The sequence below is a fragment of the Cibotium barometz genome, chromosome 12 (genome assembly GCF_041138505.1).
Source record: "Cibotium barometz isolate CiBa-2024 chromosome 12, ASM4113850v1, whole genome shotgun sequence".
In the NCBI taxonomy this organism is placed as follows: Eukaryota; Viridiplantae; Streptophyta; class Polypodiopsida; order Cyatheales; family Cibotiaceae; genus Cibotium; species Cibotium barometz.
The window spans coordinates 27,119,486-27,137,714 of NC_141057.1; the positions used below are offsets into that span (position 1 = coordinate 27,119,486).

Here is an 18,229-nt window from a genome sequence, read left to right on the forward strand (position 1 = left end):
ATTAAATAGCTAGCTCTTACAATCATTGTTAAATAAAATAGAGGCAAGCAATTTGAGTGATATAAAGTTCAGACATCAAGAAGCAATCATCATGCAATTGGCATGTACATCGAGGAGCATTCGTAGAGAAACCTAAAAGAGTCAAATGAAACTTTCAAAAAATATACTTTAGAAATTTCTCATTTTAAAATTTGAGCTCAAAAGTAAAGTTGCTAATTCAAGAAACCCTAATTTACATCCTTGTGGTCCTATTTCCTTTGCACTTCATTTCATGTTCTTAGAATGTTGAGCAAGATGTCCCCTCTCTCTCTCTCTCTCTCTCTCTCTCTCTCTCTCTCTCTCTATATATATATATATATATATATATAACTTTCCAGTACAAGATAGGTTTTTTCTTCGTCTTTTTTTAAAAAAGATCTATGGATGACCCAAGATATGGGAGGGTGCACTTCGCTTTGAGATTTTAAGTTGTGATATTGCTTTTATTCATTGAGCGTCTACATTATCTTCTGCGTGCAAGGATATGATCCATGCCATCTTTATGGGGAATTATCCTCTACTTTGTTACACCATTGGTTCAATATTAACCAACACCAAAGGCATTATGATTCGCCTAATCATATTTATCAACTTGTTTAAGACAGTTGCAGCATTCTTAGGTTACTTCACAAAGTTGCTTTGCTTACTTAATAACTCTTATTATATTCATATGGAGGAAACCCATAGCAAACACATGGCAAACCAATGGTCTGATGTCAAAGATTAATACAAAAAGAATGGGTACAAAAAGGGCTCTTCTCAGTTCCTTGATGTACATTTGCGTCTAACCTCTCCTTCATGACCTGTGAGAATGTTTGTTTGACTCAATTTTAGCATAGATACACTGAATTGCTCAAAGAACTTATCTTCATTTTGTGCATACAATTCTACCAAACTTTTGGACTTGGGGTTATCCATAAGTACTGAATCTGAGTGGAACAAGACCCTTTTTGCTAACACATTCTTGAAATAGTTGTTATCAAAGTGGTCTTTTGATAAGAAGTCTAAGTGAATGGTTAGCTCATCCTTGGAACTTGTTGGTAAGCACACCTTAGAGAGGTTATGTACAAAGAGTTCATCAATATCAGGTGAAACTCTTGGGAAAAGTTGGAGGTCAAGAGTTTTGCAATGGGCTTCACCAATAGTGTGTGCACCTGCAATTCAGTCAAAAAATAATAATCAATCAAATCTTCAGTGTGGATTCAAAAAAATTCAACACCTTGGAGCTCACCTAGTGAGCCAAAAGAAGAGGTTCACTTTGCAAGAACAAAAACCACGATCCAGATTAAGCTATAGCTTTATTAAAAGTGGTTACAAGGAAAACTCCAACAAATGAAAGGGAGGCTTCATTTGATACATGAAAGGTCACATAAATTTATTTTGCTAGTAATAATCACAAAACCAGATGAGAGGTGGATTAAAGGTGCTTGATCGGTGAAACCTCTAAAAAAACTTAATTAGAAGTATGTAGTTGCATGAAGAATAGATACACATAAGGTGCATACACTAATGCAATCTATATGTAGCAAACTGATACAAGAGGTCCACCAAATCAACCACATATATTCTCTTAAGTAGATTATTGTAGTTAAATTAAATGAAGTACATATCCCTTCATCATTAGTGATAGTTTTATTTTTGCAACAAAGCTAAAGTGCCTTGGTTATGGAATTCATGAATAGAGAGGAGAATTTCATTGCATAGATCTGGTGTTAGATATGATCAAACAGGTGGGTTTTTGAAGTAAATAGTGTTGTATGTAACTATTTTGCCCCCTTTATAAATTCTATTGAGAGCAGCATTAACGGCTAACAAGAAGAAGTTGAAGTAACACTAACCAGACAAGGCCACCAAGTCTTGAAGGTCTAGGCCATGGCCCATGAAGTTCTGATGCAATGCAGCAAAGCCATCAAGTGGAGTTGGAAGAGATTCCACAACAATCTTGTTGGGTGCTGGTGTTGGACTATCCCTCCGCCCACTAGGCATGGGAATCAAAGGGCCATCTGCCTGTCATAAACATTGTTCTAACAGTTAACATGTTTTTACACCCCAGAAATGGCATGGCCACCCAATCCATTTGCCCTTTTTGGCTCTTGTTGGGACCAATGCTAGAAAAAGAACTATCCTTTTGTGCAATTTTCACCGTTGTGATGGAAAAAACAAATTAAAATTCGCGTTAGGCTTGAATAATATTTTGGCAATGTAGCTCAGAATCAATTGAAATTTGAGTTAGCCTTGAATAATATTTTGGCAATGTAGTTCTAAATTGGTTTTTGTATACATGGTTGGAATTGACTTGGGGTGCTCATGGAAAAACATACGAACATCAAGACTTCTCCTTATTTTGGTTTTTTCTTTTTTTCGACAGTGATATTTGAGAGCACCCCCTCCCTCTTCCTTCTTTTTCAAAAAAAAAGAGGAAAAAAAAATATGATATCACTTTAGTGGGCAAGATATGTTCTATATGAGATTTTTTGAGATATGAAGAATTTTACCTTGGGTTTTGTATTTTTTTAAGAAATTTCTTTGTTAACATTTGATGAGCTTCCCATCACCATGATATGTGAAAAGGGAAGTGTTCCATTGTAATGTGTGGAGGTAATATATTTGAATTAGCTACGTAGCCTTATTTGCACTTGAAACTCCATGGGCAACATGATTGCATTTAAAAATAGATGCCTATCAACCCCCCCCCCCCCCCAAAAAAAAAAGGGGAAAAAAAAGCACACATTATGTGAATGATATCCCAACTTTAAGTGTGGATAGGGGGGATACTTAGTCCAAAAGCAGTGGTTGGCTACGGTTACCTTACTTAATGAAAAGGATACTAGTTAATGAAGACCCCAAAGATGATTATCAATAGTACTTGTAACGATTAGATCCTAAGTATCATTATGGATGGTACTTAGGGCTTTTAAAGACCATGGTTGAAACGGACGGAGATTTAAAAGTGAAAGTGATCTTGAAAACTTAGCCCTCGAGAGTAGTGAATGGGGGGAGGAGAGCCTTGAAAATTTAGCTCTATCCTCCCCGTCGAGAGTTGTGAATAAGGAAGGGAGTCTCCTTTGTCCATCTTCTTACGCCCGCATGTTACTAGGCAAAGAGCCCTATCTTCCCACCCCGTGTTTTTAGGCGAAACACGGGGCGAGAAGATAGGGCTTCTCGTCTAATAGGAGGTGGAGAGGAAGATGGACGAGGGAGACTCCCATCCAAGTAAGCACTAGGTAATGTAGTTATTTTCAATTAATTTATTTATGAATTCCATGGAAGACTAGAAGACTTACAAGGAAAACTGCCTCTCTTGCTGCTAGTGCAATAACGTCAGCACAAGACACTATTCCTGGGCACACCAGCTCCAAGTCCTCTTTGATGTTGTCCAGAATCTTGATGGATGACATCCGAAGTGAAGCTTTGTTAGGGGGAGCGTTTTGCTCACTAAAAGGCCTTTCAAGCAGGATAGAGGCATCGCACCCCTGCAAAATTGACAGAGCCAAGATCCATCATCATCCATCATCAACTTGCTTTTGAGATCTGGAAATTAGTAATTATTCGTAGACCCAATTAACTCCCATGAAACATTAATCTACTATGATTCAGCTTTTCATAAATCGATTAAATGTAGCTGCATTGGCAGAGAATCGATGGCAAGCTATAGGTTTCTCTCTCTCTCTCTCTCTCTCTCAAGGCTTGTAGACCTGAACAAAGCAGTCATGAAAAAGAATCCGAAGAAGCCCAGCTGCCTCACTTGGGTTTATGAGCATGCTCCTCCTCACTCCGTGTGCTATGATATGATGAGCTTGAGGGCACGAGGCCTTGTAGAAATCAAAGGAAAGGCCAGGGGCGACTCTATGGGATCTGAAGCTAGCCAGGCCATTGTTGTGATGGCGATGTAGCTTGTAGAAGTGCACGTGATGAGGAGAAGAGGTTGCTCGAGTGGCGATAAGAACACAGAAGAACAAGGCATTCCAAGCATAAGGCCCCATGGATGGGTGAGAGTAACGTTGAGAATCGCAAGAGCCTCACCCCCACAGGCCCCTACTTTGAGAATCATAAGAGGCGATAAAACACATCGAATGTGTGGGGGTGGGAGAGAGAGAGAGAGTGTGCGCGTGAGTGCGTGTGAGTGTGAGGAGAGAGACCCGTGTATGGAATACCCCCTACCAGAAAGTGGACTCACTGATTAACATACAATTGTGTGTATGTGTATATAGGTATCTAGGCATATATTTAATGTACGTATGTAGCCCTATACACAAATCTGGAGAGAACGAGAGGACATCTTGTCAATGCGCACATGCATATGTGCTCTTGTACACGCATATAGACGAACATCGGTCCTTTTGATTGATTGATTAAGAGAGAGAGAGAGAGAGAGAGAGAGAGAGAGAGAGAGAGATGCACATGCATGTTTCTATACACATATAGATAGACAAACAAAGGTCCAAGAGATGTTTGCACATACGTACAAATGGAGAAATATAGGAGAAACACAAACACAAATGGAGAAACAAAAGAGAGAGAGAGAGAGAGAGAAAGAAAGAATTTTGTAAAAAGATTGCTTACAGCTGGAAATTAGGTTTAAAACCAGATCATAATGCATGCATGTGTGTGTGTGTGTGTGTGTGTGTACATATATATATATAGAGAGAGAGAGAGGTAGAGGTCAAAAAGGCCTCCACTAGATGAAAGGTGGTATGATAATCCACCTTTTCCCCATGCAAGGAGACCACTAGTGCACATGGTGGAACTATAAAACAACCCAAAAAGAAAAGGTATCGAATCACTTTATATCTTCCACCAAACACAAAAGCCTGAGCAAAAGTGACCTCCTAAGACAAAGATAAGAAGCCTTGATTGCATGTAAATTTATATGCTATAAGGAAGGACAAACAATCACAAAATATGTGCAAGCTTAAATCAATTTCTATAGTTTCTACTCTTTATACATACATTCATTTATACATATTATATACATGTATTCATACACCATGGGTGTTAATGTGTGTATGCACGCGGGGAACATACATGCACAAATCTGTGTGCACCCACACATGCACACAAAAATTGTGTCCCATGCATGATTACATTGCACTCAATTGTTCATTGTAAGTTTTCCTCTAACATGTAAAGTACCTTTAGATGTCATGAAGTAACATTAGTAGACACATCAATGCATGAAGTAGTCGAAAAATAATACACAACTAGTAGTACAAAGCACTGATGAGGGGATGTGGTATCAATAATACTCATTGATGGGCTAGAATGATCATAGGTGGTTAAAAACATTCATGAATGTAGAAAGTGAAAAAGCTTCTAGCAATATAGTGCACATAGTAAAATACTCTCTCGATAACAATGTGCATTGTATATCCTTGGATGCCCCTATTAGGAAGCCTCTTTTAGTAATCATTTTGCATCTCCTTTTAGTAGCATTCCAACTTGTATTATAATACTAGGGGATTCATCCTAATGTAATCCAGATGATTCTCTAATTTTTGAATTAATGTTTTTGGTGGTTTTCATACTTAAACATGAGTCTACTATACTTTGAGAAATAATGTGTTTTATAACACCACTAAATACTTAAGTGGCTTCAACTTTAACTCATGGACCTCCACATGGTTGCTTGCCATTCTCTTGAAAACTTGGCAATAAATTATGATTGGGAGAAAGTATTTAGCCATATGGAAACAAGTAATGAGACCATCCAATGTCAAGCAATGCATGTAGTTTTCTAAAGGCTCCATTAGTGTATTGTTTAGTTTTTATGTAAGACCAACTTTCCATATGGATTTATCTATTTTACAAGTGATTTTATTGCATGAAGCCAAGTGTCTATCTCCACTCTTTTAAGCCACATTCTTGCCAATGGCAAGGTGATAAGTAATGTTGTCAAACAATTTTACACATCAACCTCAAGCCTTTGTTCGTGCTAGGCAACCTACCTTCTCTCCTTATGGAATATACAAAAAGGGTAGAGAGGATATGTTAAAGGGTTTATTCGAGCGGTAGCGCCCTCCCAAAAGGGAGGTATATTTAAGGGGTTTTCCCCAATGGCACCCATTACAAACTCAAATACAGATCCAAACGCTTTTTAGGGTGGGGGGAAATCTATCAACATTTAAGAATTGAAAGAATAATTTAAATAGGGTCAACATTATATGGGCCTTGGGATATAAAAGCCTAGACGAAGACTAGTGCTACAATTGTGATGCAATACTTTTTAGTAGCTCATTTTAGTGGCCTTAAGATCAATAAGGTCAACACATGTGATATTATAGTGTGGGATTTGCACCTTGGTTTAGTGATTTTTCCCACTAATACTACCATCACATAGTCATGAGTGGCTCCTAGTGCTTGTGCCTAGTTGGCTAAAGGAACGAAATAAGAGCCCAAGGGCTTTGATTTCTAGCCCCCCCTCCTCACGTGGCATAAGATATCTCATCCATCTATCAAGGGTTTAGAATGCTCAAAAACTAGGGAGGATTGAAGCAAATAAAAATGGGTTATTTAAGATGAAGGATTTATCGAGATAATAAAATGAGTTACCTTAAGATGAAGGGTTTTATTACCAATATAATAAACTCACAAGTCACATCAATCTATTGATCAAGTTCTATCTTGAAATGAGAGCCAAGTATATCCTATTAGATCTTAGTGAGCATTGCTTACTTACACAAATGCCATGTAATTAGAGCTTTCCAAATTTCCATGTGGCATGTTATCCATGTCATTAGCACAAAACATGTGTCTAGCCCATGTGAATCCAAATCATCCTTCACATTATATCATCCATAACCTATGGAATCTGTACACCTTTTCTCGTCCAATTACACTCACTAGACTCTTGACCAAATAACCTTTGGACCAAGTAGTCCCTACAAATGTGAAGGAAAATAGAAAGATGCTTCCCCTCAATTTCACAACCTCCATCACCACAATTTCAAACTCCTCCTTGGTGATGGAGCTCCATGATACTCCATGTGTGCCCACCTATATACTCTAGGCATCTTGGCTTGGGCAAATCGGACAAGATTCCTTTAAAGGCAAGTCCTTCCCTAAACCTTGTCCACCCTCACAAACAATGGAGTGGGAGACATTTGAACATAGATGGTGGAGCCATATCCTTTCACACGACTGCTCATGGCAAGTTTAGATTCGACTTTGATTAAGGTATTGATTTTTCACTCTATCCTAAGTTGTTTGATTAGTTGCATGCTTTCACATTACACTTTTTTCTTCAAAACAAGGCTCCAAAATCTATACCAAGAGTATCTTTCAATAAGAGTCAATGTTAGCAAGTCTCCAATTGTGATAAATGCCTTCTCACCCTCCCATATACTATGCCTATATTGATTTGTATGCGAATGTCTACGAATATCCTTCTCGATAAGGTAGTGTCTTTGAACTCTCCTTTGTTTACTCTCTAGGCTCCTCCCTCGCTAGGATAGAGTTTATTTTATATCCTCTTACCTTCACAATCAACACATTAGATGACTGTTTTTTTTTTTGTCGTGAAAGATAACTTTTTTCCTTCATATGCTTAACTCTCTAAGGTGCCAATGCCTCTTCCTTATTGGGTAGTGGTCATTCTTATGCTCGTTTTCTTAATACTTAGCACATTAGATGCATGTTGTTATGTCCACATTTTAAATGATAAGCTCTGTGTGTGAATGTGTGTGTGTGTGTGTGTGTGTGTGTGTGTGTGTGTGTGTGTGTGTTTTGGTGTAGGTCATGGTGGTGCTATTTCTCTCCCTCTTGTTTGCAATCTTTAGTTCTCTTTGTTATGGTCTAAGTTATAGTGGTATTTGCTTGTTTGCAAGACATTATAAGACTGTGTTCAACTATTATATAAGTAGAAAACATTACATCTCGTAAATGGCATAACCTCTTTAACGATACACTGGTAGCACGCCATTGATAAGATACATTAACTGTACTTCAACTTCCACTGGACACGATGTGCACTAGGCTTCATCACTTAGCATGTCTCTGATGCAAACCATGTCATAACCCATCAATGCATAAATTTACGTAAAAATCGAACCTACATGAGAATATAGAGAGAATGACAAATGTTAAAACTAATAGAGAAAGGCATGCAAGATTGAAAAAGTAGAAGAATGTGGTTAGGATTCACTTCACAAGCGTCCATCACATCTTCTTAAAGGCATGTGGATGTGCATGATATGCGAGGCAAGCAAGGGGTAAACATCCTTGTCAGTCTTCGAGAAATGGTAGCCTCATCTAATAATAGTGTTTTTTTTTCCAAAATTGAGAGGGAATTGAGCCGATTGAAAACATGCAATAACAGTGTTTTTTTTCAAAATTATGATTATTTTCTTCCAATTTTTGGCTTCATGAAAAATAAAGAGGAATTGTGTATGTTTTTTCAAAAGAAGTTTATTAAGAGCCTTAGAGAAAAAGTCTTAGTCAAATGATGTTGATCAATGTTGAAGGGATCGAGAGTTCCTTTTTTTTTCATTCTTGAAAATTTGGGACTTAGTATAGATGTGTTCCAATTTGTATTTATTGTATATTTTTTTATTTTCTTTTAAAATGACAGCTATTGAAAGTGATTGCAAGACACTTTGTGTAAGTATAGTTATTGTTGACAATAATAATACTACGAAGTGGTGGTAGGATAACTTTTGCAAATGGATATTTGTAACTTGTTTCTTGTTTGAACCAAAAAATAATAATCCAATGCTGTGTGACTTTGAATTTTAGTTTGAATTTCATCTTAAAAGATATGACTAGACGAAAATGTGTGTGCAAAAGCACGTGTGTGTGTGTGTGTGGAGAGAGAGAGAGAGAGAGAGAGAGAGAGAGAGAGAGAGAGAAGGGTTTGTACATGAAGATCCTAATAATGAAGGCACGATTGTAAGCTCGAGTGCATGATGCTTTGAACGGCTGAACACAAAAGTCCTTCTCCTCCATACCAAACCTTAAGCCTTCCCAAGTAAATGTGTACAACAAGTATGTGCTAAAGAACTGTTGGAACAGAGGAGGCTAGAGAGGATCAAAGGAATAGAGAACATAAAGAAAGTCCAGAATGAAGTAGAACCATGGTGGCCATGTTGGAAATTGGAACAGCTAAACATAGAGAAGGGCAGAGAACATAAAAAGGGAGTGCTAATAGCTGTGGCCTGTTAAATAATGCCAAACATTGGCAGCAAAAATCTCCCAGAGACCATGGAAGATAACTTAGACATTACTTTTCTCAGCTAAAACTCAGGATAGAACCCACTACTTTCAATGGGAGGTTGTTGGTTCAAAACCCACCCACCTCTTTGATGCTAATGAGTGCATAGTTTTGTCCATTGTGAGCATGCCCAAAGCATACATGATATTGAAACCACTAGCACCTTCTATATACTTAAGTTTATCGTCCAAGCTGTATCCCTTCCCACTTCCTTTTTCACAATGTGTCGTAGGATGCCTAAAATGCAAGCTTGCACTCAATGGTACTTCATGGGAGTTCTTGTTGCCTACAAGCGGACTAATCTCTTTTAGATTAATATATAATGGGCTGGTAGCAAATGATCGCTGATATGTGATGATTTAAATTGATAAGGCAATGTTGCTATAGATATAAGGTCTATTCTAAGTACATGATGTGAGCATAATTTAAACAGGACAATTTTCAGAGATGTGTAGTGGATATTGTTCAAACGGTTCTCTCTGAGTTCACAAATGAGTAGATGGTTGCAATGAAAGTTATTTTGGTCCATTACAATCTACGCAGGAAAAGAGTTAAATGAACAAGACTTCCAATGTCGGCAGGAAGCAGCAGCAAGGCTTCAGCAGAAAGTTGAGTTTGTAGATCTGGATAGAATTGAAGAGATCGCCAAGGATGTTTCAGCCAACGTTAAAACTCAGCAAGAGAGGGTTCTCTCAATAGATGGAGATTTTCCATTCCAGGCAAGGAAGTTTTCCAAGAATTTGGACCAGTGAACACACTTTTCAAATATTGAAGGATCAGCAATCATTAAGAGGCTAGAGTTGATCCAGCAGACTCTAGTCTCAAAGTTTTATTACAGTGGTGGGTGAGATTTGGCATTCTGGGGGTATTAGAAGTACGAGGTAAGAGAACCTCCTTCAACACAACCAGTGAGGTACACAGAAGATATGGGAGGATCTGTCACAAGATGCAGTTCAGATTGACCACACAAAAATCGAATTGTACACTGGGCTGTAAATATCATGCACATAGACCTCAACATATGTTGGGTATTCAAACCACTCTAAAGAACAATACATTGCATTTTGTTTCACTATCCTGCATAGACTTTTAGTAAATGAAGCATGAAGAAAATCAAGCATTTTCCTTTGTATGAAAACTAACACTGGGCTTCTCCCAACGTTTTCTAGAACATGCATAAGGGAGCCTCCACAACGTGTTAAGCATGGCCCTCTGCCGTATCAGGGACCCCTTCATGGCTGCCCATCCATGGGCAAGATTGCCCTTCCACCTCCTCTGAATGTTCTGTAACCAGCCTACCTCTCCAGTTTAAGAGCATCCATTTTTGCAACTGCTGCCTCCTGTCTTGGGTCTCCTCCTTCCACTTGCACACCATGAGCATCCTCAACTACACACAATGCTAATACACCTCCAGCACTCCATTCTCTCTCCACACGCTCTCTAGCAGAGGTTCCAATGGTTATTGCAAACACAGCATCATAGCCACCGGCACCTGGAACTCCTGCAAGCAGTACCCCCTCCATATCCATGGTTGCATCAAGCAAAGTCGTCTGAGATGGAGGCTCTATCTGAAAGTGCAACATCCAAAGAATCAAAAAATACAGAAAGAAAGAGTTTACTGTGCTGTTGCTAAACAAGGGCCAAAATGTCCATGCCTGGTCGTAGAGGGATTGGACTGCCGGGCAGGAACCCGGGTTGAAATCCCACCAGCCTTCACCCACTGGATACCTATGGCCATGTATGTGTGTGTGCACATCTCCAAAAAATGGGCCAAAAAATGTGTGTGTGTGCCACACACCTCTCCAAAAAATGGGCCAATAAAAGAGAGGTTCCCAACCGACACCAAAAAGGGCTGAGCTAGACAAGGTGTTCAAGGAACGTGACAAAAGAGATGCAAGGTTTGAAAGGTACAACTCCTAAAGGTGTGTCAAGCCTGGGAGGGTGTTATGAGGCCACATTGCAGCTATTGGACAAGGGGGAACGTAACATGAGCAAGAGGCCCTCTCTCTAATATACTAAAAAAAGAAGCATGAAAATTAATGATGGCGAGCATTATGGTTTAGTAGGGCTTACCACCCCCTCCAACCCACCCCCTAACCCCTCTCCCCTCCCTTAAAGGAATTGAAAACAGCAGATTGCTAAACTTGTATCCAGGCGTTAGAACCAAGCATGATTTAGAAACTACAAACATACAGGCACTCCAGCTGCATCACCCATTTGCCGTAGCATGGACCGCACATCTTGAAAGGCACGTCGTGTTTCCAACAATGCTTTAGCAATCAGCTGATGATGAACAGTAGCAGCATCTCCTCCCACTTCTTCCCACTGAGAGAAAAAAAAATCAACACCAACCTTCGATTTGAGTGTTTTCAAGCACTCGAATTACTAGAGCTTACAGTTCTAGACATACACCAGTCCCTTCATGCATCATGAATGTGCAAAATATTTGATTACCAAACCTGATTTGCTACAGCACTTTTGAAAGATTCCATGGCCATTTTGTATTCATCTTTGTGGTCCTTGGCAATTTCTTTGAGCTGAAGTAGTCCCCTTTCCACACCAGCATTAGCTTGACCAAGTTTCGACCACAACAGATGAGCAATTTCTGGTTGTGCCTTCCGCCAAGTTCGAACTGCCCCTACCATAGATGGCGTGTGAGAGCCACCAAATCCTGGCTCGCCAACAACCTGTTAGATATCTTTATTTTTAGACCAAATGCACATTCCTCTGTAACACCAAGAAAGACAATTCTGTGCAATGCATCAAGCTTCTGGGTTTTTCTGGTCACCTTGCCTCAAGACTTAGCTCAAACCACTGCATAAGCAACTAGATCACAACTAAGGGTGGATACAGAATATGCCCCCTGTCAACAACATCGCCATTGGTTAGGGATGGATGGGCAATCTTGCCCATACAACCCACAGCCTGTCCCCATGGGCTGGGACTGTTTCTAAGAACGACCAAGATGATTCCTGCTTAGTTGTTAGATAATGCTGACACTGCTTGGTTTTGTTTTGTGCAACGAATGCAGATAGTCATTGTTGACTATGGCAAGTGGTATGTTACTGACGCCAAACAAAGACTTGAAATGGCTAAGCGACAAATCCAGTCGCTCTGCTCAGCCATTTTCAAACTCTTACGCAAGAACAAAATGTGTTGTGCGAAGCCAAAGCGCGTCTCTCTGAATCAACAAAGCTACAAAAATGGCAAGTCGGATCGAGATGTAAGCAAATCCAAGATAAAGGTTGCTCATCAAAACAATTTTTCAAAAGCTTACATGCTGATAGGCAGAGAGAGAAAATTATGCTTGTTAAGAAATTCGATGGCACATAGACATCCACAAAAATGGAGATTGCAACTGAATGTGTCAATCATTATCAACGCATATCCAGAGTTCATTTGTTGTGGATGTTGATGTCCAGCATCCCATTGTTGACAATGAATCTGCTTTTAGATATGATATGCCTTTCACTAGGGAAGAGCTGACACATGCGTTATATGGCATGGGACGTTGGAAGTCACCTGGTTGGGATGGTTTGACAGTTGAATTCTTTGTTGCCTTCTGGGATGAGCTTAAACTTTCGATCTTGACCCTGATTAATGTTGCATAGGAGACAAGATGTATACCTACAATACAATTCAATGGGACTACATAGCTGAGGTCATGGTTGCAATGGGCTTTGGTTGATGATTGGCGACCAATCACGTTGATGCCAGTCATCTGCAAATTGGCAATCAATAACTAGGCCAAATATATTTTTCAAGGCTTTTGCTACAACCACTTGAAGAATATATTTGACATATATTAAGGCTTCCGAATCCCTTAATGATTGGCGACCAATCACGTTGATGTCAATTATTACAAACTGGTGACTAAAATGCTTGCAAATTGTATTGGCGGACTACTTTTTCATGGTTTGCATCCACAACAATATGATTTTGTCCCTAGAAGACAAATTATGGATAATATGGCTAATGTATGTCTGGTGATGGAATATGCCAAATATTCTTATCAGAACGTCCTTGTAAGTGGATGTAGAAAAAGCCTTCGATACAGTTCAATGGGACTACATAGCTGAGGTCATGGCTACAATGGGCTTTGGTCGTAAAATGCAACAAGCTATTTTTTTGTTATATCACGATAGTACTCCCTAGTGTGTTTTGAGTCGTGATCTCTCATCGAAGTGGACATTGCAAAAATCTGTTCGTCAAGGATGCCCTCTTAGTGCATTACTGTATGCTATTTCCACACATCCACTTTTCATGTATATGGATGTCTTGACTGCACAGGGGCAATTACATTGTCTATAGTTACCCAATGGTTCGCATTTTGTGGCCCAGGCCTATGCAGATGATTCTTTGTTCATGCCCAAAAATGATCCAAATGCTCACAAGTGCATCATGAGAACTTTGGAATTATTTGGTAAAGCAACTGGACTTTATATCAACTTTTCTAAGCATGCACTGCTTCCATTGACTCCTTGTGACTGGCATGCACTATTATGGCCACAACAAATTATTTCACCGGACCACCTCGTTAGACATTTGGGATATCCACTAGCATGGTATATGTCTACGCCGGATGCCATTCATTGGGTATTGAACAAATTGAAGGCCATGCTAACATATTGGAAGCTTTCTACATGGCCTTTAGCAAAATCAAGTTTTTTCAAAAAAGTAAAAACCCAACAGCCCTACTCCACAATTCCAGAAATCATCCCGAGAGGGGATAGGGTTTTTTCCAAGAAGTCATAATCGCGATGACACCTTTTCCTTGTAGCATGTTCACGCATGCTTAGTCTTCTTATGTGTGGGCTTCTCGGCATCAGTTTTTAGGACAACCGAAGGACAGGACACTATCACTAGTGATTTGCATGCACTCTAGTCGGGAAATACCCTCTTGATGCTTCCAAGTTCCAACGAACACATTGACGCATTATACACAGATCCTCAAACACGTCACACCACCAAGTGGATATACCTAGAGAACAAAGACCTGAATTGGGCCTTGACCAAGCTCTAGCCATACACTGAGGCAGTGGGCTCTGACAGTAAGGGATGTCAAGGTTTATGTGAGCAGCTCAGCTTGGGAATGATTTAGCCTTGGGCTTGGCAAGGCTCTAGAAGAAGCTGCCGTTCGGTCATAAGCTAGATAGCTCTTCTAGTTATGGCCTTTACTACTAATGAGCATCTAATATGCAGGGATGTTTGTTTAGAAATTGAATACTAGAATGTAGGCAAGTATAAACCCTGATAGAGACAGAGTTGTTTTAGTTGGTACTAGAGTATATGCTAGACAGCTTCAAATAATTTTAATTTAAAGATAGAGTTTGTTCTCACCAGTTCAAGCAAGGGAGGAAGAGCATATTCCTGCCTCTCTTCATCCCATGGCTCATTCACCAAACTTCTTACAATCTCGATTAATGGCAAGTACTTCCTACCTTCCTGCAAGCAAACAACACGAAAATTGACCTACCCACTCTTTTTTTGTAGGAAGCTTTCAATTACATGATAAAACTAAAAACATAATACGATTGAAATGGAAAAGTCTTGCCTGTGAACTCTATGGACTTATGACTTATATTTAATTGATCACATTTCTTGTAATGAACCATGGGCATAGTTCAAAAAGTGTTGCACACACCTTGCCAATGCACATAAATTGCACCACATAAAAGAAGAGGGACACAACGATCTTTTGTTCTTTACTTGGTTGGGTGACCACCACAAGAAGGCCAACATTATAAACTGAACAGTTTCTGTGTGGGTTTAACGCAAAGGGGAAGAAAATCTTGGCAATTTAATCAAAGGCCAGGCTGCTTTTGCTTGAATTCACTCTCGCAAGTTTCACCTACCTTTTGCAGCTTTGGTTGAAACTCAAGGATTTTAAAGATTCCAATCTTAACATGAGCTAGGTCATCTGAAGATCCTCACAAAACATTTATATATCTCTCCAAACAGCTTCATAGCTGATTTTTTTTACAAATTCACATCGATGTGGAAGATCCATTTTAAACACTCAACTATATCTTAGCTTCTTTCATGCAACCACTAACATAGTCACACAATGACCAAAAAGAATTCAATCTTGAACTGCAAGCCCGCAAACCACTCACGGTTTATCACACCTGTATTCATGTTGTCAAACCACAGGTCGTTGTCTCAACCTGGACAGGTCAAAACTTGAAATGCTGGTTTTCTTTGCACCCACTCCTTAGCCCCTTTGTAAATGTTACATTTTGCACTAGAAAATCATCGACTCCTTGTACCATCATCCAGCATGTAAGGTTATCGAGGCTGCAACCACTAACCTGTTGGTCCTAATAGAGGTAATCAAAATGCAACATTCCACACTCCGTAGTAGGTTTTCCACACCTCGAAGTCCCTTACATCAAAAACTCGCAATGGAAATTCCACATATCTGATTTTTTGGAATGCATCATCAGGATGTCGTTACTTATGTAGCATGGTATAGAGGTGGGTGGCCAATAGTATGTACTTGGATATTCATGCAATTTTAAATGGTTCATTGCAGTTTCACAAGTGTTCAAGGCTTTCTTCAAGGAGCTGTCCGAAGTGATCTTGCCTAGTGGACAGGCAGAGTCTCAGTTGGACACAGATTTAGAGAAGTTTCCGTGTGTGCTGCAAGTTAATCTAAGGGGACCTCAAAGGTGAAGGAGCTCAGCTGTTAGGGTTAGGGTTGAAGTACAATAGCCACATAAAGATGTGACCTAAAAGTTGTGTTCACATGGTCCGGCCATAAAGTGTGCCATGTGGACCAAATCACTTATAAACTATTATAAGTGGAACTAAGCTAAAACTGGGAAAAAAACCTCCACTAACTGAAGTAAAAAGTGCCCCAGTAACCTACTGATGATCACTAGCACTCCTCTGGGTGCATACACAGCATAAAACCCAACAAACCCCGCTGGAGTGATATGTGATCACTGTACATCATCCACCAAAAGGAAAAAAATTCAAAGCAGTGCGGAATGCTTCGAATTTCGGACGTGGTAATGCCTTGGTGAAGATGTCTGCCACATTCTGATCTGTAGGACAGTAGATCAGCTGATATCACCTGCTTGGAGTCTCTCCCGAACAAAATGATAGTGAATCTCAATGTGTTTCGTGCGAGCATGAAACACAGGATTCCTGGCCACCGCAATGGCACTCTGACTACCAGTATAGATAGGTGTAGGCTCCTCCACTAAAATATCCATATCAGTCATGAGACGACGCAGCCATACACACTCAACGGTAGTAGTGTAGGCTGCTCTGTACTCTGCCTCACAAGACGAAGTGGCCACTGTGGTCTGTTTCTTGCTTAGCCAAGAAATACATGAAGAGCCAAGAAAGAAACAATTTCCACTAGTGGAATGTCTGGTATCAAAATCACCAGCCCAATCTGAATCGCTGTAAGCATATAACTGCATGCCCCTCAGGATAAAGCAATCCAAGAGACAAGGTACCCTGCAAATACCGAAATACACGCTTCACAGCTTGCCAATGTGACAATCGCGGGCTGTGCATGAATATGCTTTACTGAGATACGGCATACTGAATGTCTGGCTGTGTAGTACACAAGTAAATAAGGCACCCAACAGCCTGAGCATATGTAGTGGCATCAAATAAAATACTGTCATCTTGTAGTGACAGTTTCATTCCAGGCTCCATAGGAGTGCTAATAGGCTTGCAATCCTAAAATTTAAACTTCTCCAGAAGTTTAGCAACATACCGAGATTGCAACAACCCAATGCCTCTGTTATCCTGCATAAGCTGTATGTCCAAATAGTAGTGTACGAGCCCCAAATCAGACATGTCAAATGTCTGTTGCAGTATCTCTTTAAAAGCTGCAATTTTGTCATCGTTTGATCCCATGAGCAAAAGATCATCTACATAAAGACTGATGACCAGCAGATCTTTCTCTTCATGACCATGTTCTGCAAAACCTATGGGCTGATATACATAAACTTCCTCCTCGAGGTCCCAAAGTAGGAAAGCAGTCTTGATGTCCAACTGGTGAACAACCCAACAACGATGTGCAGCCAATGCAATGACACACCTAAGTGTCGACATACGGGATGTAGGAGCAAATGTCTCCTCATAATCAATGCCCTTCTTCTGTGCATAGCCCTTTGCAACTAGACGGGCTTTGTACCTATCAATGGATCCATCTGCATGTCTTTTCAACTTATAGACCCACTTAGTACCAATGGCTTTCTTGCCTTTGGGCAGATCAACCAAATCCCATGTTTGATTCCTTTTAATAGAATCAAGCTCATCCTGCATGGCTTTATTCCAATGCACATTGTCTCGTGCATCCACAAATGAATCAGGCTCATCATCATCATGTAAACTGGCTGCCATAACCATATTCAAATCCATGATGTGTGCATGCTCATTGGTCTGTGTCTCCCTACGAGTACGGCCAGCAAGAGGAGTCTCTAGATGGCTGTCCTGTAATGTCCTCAAATACCATCTAGGTATATGTCTGACCTGTGGAGCCTATTGCCCCATATTTGGCTCAACTTCTGGCTCAATCTCCTGCTGAATTTCTGCACCACCTTCATGATTTGCTGGCTGTCCTGCACCCTCATGGGTTGGATCACCAATTGTGGAATGAAACTCCATAGGTAGTAGACCTTCAAACACATCATTTTCAGCCTGATTTGCATCATAACCAACCATGGATATTTCTGATTTTTCATCAAAAATCACATCCCGACTAGTAAATATCTTCTTGGACAGTGGGTCATATAACCGGTAGCCCTTGCTCTCACGGCTATACCCAACAAAAATACATTTTGTGGCTTTATCATCCAACTTCCTCCTCAACTCTTTGGGTATGTGTGCATATGCAAGACACCCAAAAGTACGAAAATGTGATACCAAAGGCTTGCGGCCATGCCAAGCCTCAAAAGGAGTAATGGAAACCAATGCCTTTGTGGGACATCGATTCAAAATATAACAAGCACACATAACAGC

At 40.0% G+C, this 18,229-nt stretch overlaps 2 protein-coding genes across 3 annotated transcripts in view; both read right to left on the minus strand.

Annotated features, from left to right (window-relative positions):
- Positions 1–750: 750 nt before the first annotated feature.
- On the minus strand, positions 751–4,208 carry LOC147633242 (cationic peroxidase SPC4-like). The gene is made up of 4 exons (XM_086806267.1): positions 3,735–4,208; positions 3,324–3,512; positions 1,878–2,046; positions 751–1,193 (listed from the first exon to the last, which is right to left on the minus strand). Exons 1-4 carry the CDS (start codon positions 4,020–4,022, stop codon positions 799–801), a joined length of 1,041 nt encoding a protein of 346 aa, XP_086662393.1. The 5' UTR covers positions 4,023–4,208; the 3' UTR covers positions 751–798.
- A 5,764-nt stretch (positions 4,209–9,972) lies between these two features.
- LOC147633243 (phosphomevalonate kinase, peroxisomal-like) overlaps positions 9,973–18,229 on the minus strand; it is an 83,012-nt gene continuing 74,755 nt past the window's right edge. The window contains exons 8-11 of one of the 2 annotated variants that reach the window (XM_086806268.1): positions 14,585–14,689; positions 11,704–11,931; positions 11,438–11,569; positions 9,973–10,812 (exon numbers count right to left, since the gene is read on the minus strand). In XM_086806268.1, coding sequence (XP_086662394.1) covers positions 10,540–10,812; positions 11,438–11,569; positions 11,704–11,931; positions 14,585–14,689 — 738 coding nt within the window. In that variant the 3' untranslated portion in view covers positions 9,973–10,539. The remainder of the gene's footprint in view (positions 10,813–11,437; positions 11,570–11,703; positions 11,932–14,584; positions 14,690–18,229) is intronic. The other variant, XM_086806269.1, reaches the window with a different exon arrangement.

Excerpts from the sequence above, each read along its gene's own strand:
- LOC147633242 (XM_086806267.1), bottom strand. The coding sequence starts at position 4,022 with ATGGGGCCTTATGCTTGGAATGCCTTGTTCTTCTGTGTTCTTATCGCC. Across the intron at positions 3,513-3,734 it reads TTCATGACTGCTTTGTTCAG|GGGTGCGATGCCTCTATCCT; the intron begins GTCTACAAGCCT and ends TCAATTTTGCAG. Across the intron at positions 2,047-3,323 it reads CAAGAGAGGCAGTTTTCCTT|GCAGATGGCCCTTTGATTCC; the intron begins GTAAGTCTTCTA and ends TGTTTATGACAG.